This window comes from Mus pahari, chromosome 11 (assembly GCF_900095145.1).
Source record: "Mus pahari chromosome 11, PAHARI_EIJ_v1.1, whole genome shotgun sequence".
Taxonomy (NCBI): domain Eukaryota; kingdom Metazoa; phylum Chordata; class Mammalia; order Rodentia; family Muridae; genus Mus; species Mus pahari.
In genome coordinates this window covers 75,719,554-75,723,562 of record NC_034600.1, presented here as the reverse complement: position 1 = coordinate 75,723,562, position 4,009 = coordinate 75,719,554, and the positions used below count along the sequence as shown (strand labels likewise).

The window sequence follows — 4,009 nt, the reverse complement described above, 5'->3', positions numbered from 1 at the left end:
TTCAGTAATTGAGAAAATGCCATACAGCTGGATCTCATGGAATCATTTCCCCAACTGAAGTTCCTTTCTCTGTGATAACTCCAGCCTGTGTCAAGTTGACACACAAAACCAGCCAGTACAGTGTCAGTAGCTGCCTCCAGGTCCCCAACTCATTTGGAATGTAAGCAAACAAAAGAAATCTTTTCCTCCAAGTTTCTTGTGATCATGTTTTAATCACAGCATAGAAACCCTAGCTCAGACATTACGCTCCCTCAGAACATGGAAAGGAAAGGGATTTGGTTCCTGTAGGTCTTTTAGGTAGAAATCTATTAGACTTTTTTTCTCCAACTTTTTTCTCTTTCAACAAGAGTTAACTGAGCGAGAGGGAAGTGTTTGAGGCTTGGCCATACAGTGCTTCCCTGCAGCCTTGCTCCCAGTCCATTAGCTGCTGTTTGCAGGCCTCCAGGAAAGACCAGAGACCTGTGCATGGACTTTGCGAGTGTGCTGAGGATATTGGTCAGGTTGCCGGTGGAAGGTGGGATGCAGGTGGAGTTAGGTTGCCATCTTGGGGAGCCAAGCAGTAGACAGGTCTGAGAGAGGTTCACAGGTCATAGAGGAGTTTCCTGGGCCTGACAGAGTCCTAAAGCCTTCGGTATGAGTGAGGTTGATGACTGAGTGGCAGGGACATTGGGCAGATGCACGGGGCCATCTTTCCTGCCAACCTGCTCTTCAGGGGCAGCTCAGGAGGGCACTTGTTCCGTGTCCCTTGGCATGGCAAAGAGTCTGTTTCTGCACCTCGTTGGGCCTCACTGACTGAAGGTCATGGTTAACTGGCCTTAGACTCCAAACCCAGAACCACATGGAGGAGCTGATGATTCAAGATGATATGCTTATCTTGTCTGTGACAGTCATTCCCATTCTGTGTAGAATCTGTGAATCACTGTGTCTGCTCTGTTGTAGCCTGGTCAAACCTTCCTTCTTGCTTTGTGTGGTGGGAGCTACGCGTCCACTTGTCCCTTCACTTAGGTGGAAAACACACTCGGAAGAGTGTTTACAGAGCACTTGCATTTCTGTCTCTGGTGTTGGCTTGGCATCTCTGTGACTCCAAGACTGACTGTGTTGCATCTTCGTCCCCTTCCCTGTCCAGACCCTGAACACGGCCATGAAGAACGTGTGTGAGATCCTCACCTCTGACCCGGAGGGCGGGCCTGCTCGCATCCCCTTTGAAACCTTTGCCTATGTTTACCAGTACTTGTCTGGACTGGACCCAGAACTCCCGGCTGTGGAGACGGAGAACTATCTTACCAATTTAAGACTGATGTCGTAAGTACAGTATACTGTGGCTTCCGGTGTGTTGACAGTGGGAGAATGTCCTCCACCCACCTCTCTCTGCTGAGAACTTGTCCCTGGTGGAAGGCAAAGATGGCCACCTTGCAGCCAACAGTCTTGTAGGGGAGTTGCCAGTCCGAGCCACAGCCCCTCAGCTTGTCCTCTCTATGCCCTGCTGAAGATTCTATCTTCCTTGACTTTAGATGGAGAAAATGTGTCCTGTCACAAGAAGAGCTTGATTCTGCCAGAGTTTTAAACAGTAGCTTATTAAAAAGGGACACAGATGGAATTAACCTCACCAACGCATGAAACATAGAGATGAATTGACAGCAGTGGGTAGCCTGCTGCAGCCCATGGATGCTGTGTTACCCATAGCGTTGTTGACTTGAGGAATTGGCACGTGACATGTACACACTATCTTTGTGCTGTGGGCACTGATAGAATGTAGAGAGTGAGTGAGGGGCCTCTGGCGCTCTTGACCTCACTCATGGCAGCCTTGGGCTGTATCTTTCCTCTCTAGTAAGTGGTCTGAGGTGCCCACCTCCGAGATGTTCTGTTCCTGTGCTCTGTGGATGTGGGAGTCCCGCCATCTTGGTCTGAGAGGGCTGTGGCTTCTATGTGGGAAGCTCGTAGTTGTTTAGGTTAGGTCTTTCCTAATGCTTCCCAGGATTGTCCGGGGAGGTGTGACTCCATGTCATGGAGGAGAGGGGGCTCGACAGCCACACCAAATATGGCAGCTGTGGAGGGTGCTGACAGATGCCAGACCACTGGTGACTAGGAGATAGAAGTGCAGTTGGTGGCTTGCAGTGTGTGACTGGGGACAGGGAGAGGGTGGGGAGGTGGGCAGGGCTCGTGAATAGGGATAGGTTTTGTATTCAAAGGGGAGCAGCTGAAGATAAGGGCTCTAAATGGCCAAGGGGGGGATCTCAGCTTTGTCCTACCAGGTCCTCATTAGCACCCACCTTGGAAAATCCCACAGTAGTGGTTCAAGGAAGTCTGTGGACCTGGCTGCCTGGTAACCGGATGCCTGGCTAAGCACAGCCGTTGACCTTCCAGTCGTGCTCTTGGGTGCTCTGAGTGGACCAGCTCTGGGTAGGGGAGGCTTGGCATGTGATGAGCACCCAGAAGCCAAGGCCAAGCTGCCTGGGCTGCTCGCCTCTCCTGCCCCTCCCATGTCAGCCTGTTAATTAGGTTTCTTAAAAAAAAAACGATAGAGGGAACTGTTGTGTATGTGTCTGCCTATTGGGAATATGTTTACTCACTCCACAGTTGATCCGTCTGACACCCTCTTGCTGCCTGTTTGGTTCTGACAGCATTTGCTATTCCCATGATAGCTATGCTCTGTGGACAGTGATGCTCAGGTGATCTGTCCTAGCTGCTGAGGCACAGAGAGCCCACTGGGCTCTGCAGTCCTGGTTCCTTCCGGAACTATGTGTGAGAGAGAGTTGGTCTGGGGTGACCGACAGAGCGCTCTCTGCTAGAGTGAGTGGGAGGCACGGGAAGGTATAAAGTAGCGCCCAAACATGGAGGGCTTGTGTTGTTTAGTCATTGGTTGTTCAAGACAGGTTTCTCTGTGTAGCTCTGGAGGTCTAGGAATTCTCGGTCAACCAGGCTGGCCTCGAACTCAGAGATCTTCCTGGGTCTGCCTCCTGAGTGCTGGGATTAAAGGTACAGCACAGATGTTTTATCTGTAAATAAACATCTGTTGTTGTATGAGAAAATGGAGCTGTCCTGTTGGCAGGAGTCCGGTGAAACCTAAGTGCCCAGTATTTGAGATAATCTCCTTAAATGGCATCCTGTAGAAGATAAACAATGTTTCTGACCATGTGTCTGTTTCCCATCCAGAGAATCTAGAAAGAATGGCATGATAGGACTTTCGGACTTCTTCGTTGGAAAAAAGACAATATAGGAGCCTTGAAGAGAAAGCTCTGGAAGCAGAGCATTAATACTTGTTTAATGTTGAAGCCATGCTTATGAGAAACCTTGGCGCCAAATACAGCTTGTCATTACCTTGTGACTGTGAGTTTTTCTCAGTGGGACGGTAGGGTGGCGGGTGCTCACGGGGCCACTCGGTCACTGCTGTGTACTTCGTCATGGAAGGCCTGTAAGGGTGGAGAGAGCAGGGAGCCGAGTGACCGGGAAGTTTTCCGTGTCCAGCCCTTTCCAGCCTAGAAGAAGACTACACATTCGGCTCCTCAGTGCCGTGATTCCCCCCTCCCCCCCAAAATGGGGCTTCTGTGACAAGAGCATTCAGAACTGGAAAAAAAATTTCTAATTTTGATGAAATATGTATATTTAAAACTATAATGTTGATGTTATTTCCGGTTCTTCCTCCCAGCCTCATGCTCCCAGAAATAAGATACAGACTCCAAACGTATTTACAAATACCGTGGCCATTTGTCTAGGCCATTCTCTTCCTAGAAATAGCTTAAAATATCCCATTTATTCTAGCCTATACTCCGTCATGTGACTGGTTACCTGTGCTCAGGTACCATGCATGCCTCCCGTCACGTACTCCTGGTGAATCGTCTATCCATCCCTGGCTCTCTAACAGAATCTCTCTCTCTCTCTCTCTCTCTCTCTCTCTCTCTCTCTCTCTCTCTGTATCCTCTCCCCCTCTCCCTTCTCCCCTCTCCCTCTCCCCACACCCCCCCTCAGATGTCCCACTTCTCTTTCCTGCCTAAGCCAAAGGCTTTCTAAC

General features: G+C 49.8%; 1 protein-coding gene across 1 annotated transcript in view; it reads left to right on the top strand.

Annotated features, from left to right (window-relative positions):
* Positions 1–3,320, top strand: part of Ropn1l (rhophilin associated tail protein 1 like) — an 11,522-nt gene extending 8,202 nt beyond the window's left edge. Inside the window, exons 4-5 of the mRNA XM_021208696.1 lie at positions 1,127–1,302; positions 3,154–3,320. Coding sequence (XP_021064355.1) covers positions 1,127–1,302; positions 3,154–3,217 — 240 coding nt within the window. The 3' untranslated portion in view covers positions 3,218–3,320. The remainder of the gene's footprint in view (positions 1–1,126; positions 1,303–3,153) is intronic.
* Positions 3,321–4,009: the final 689 nt, after the last annotated feature.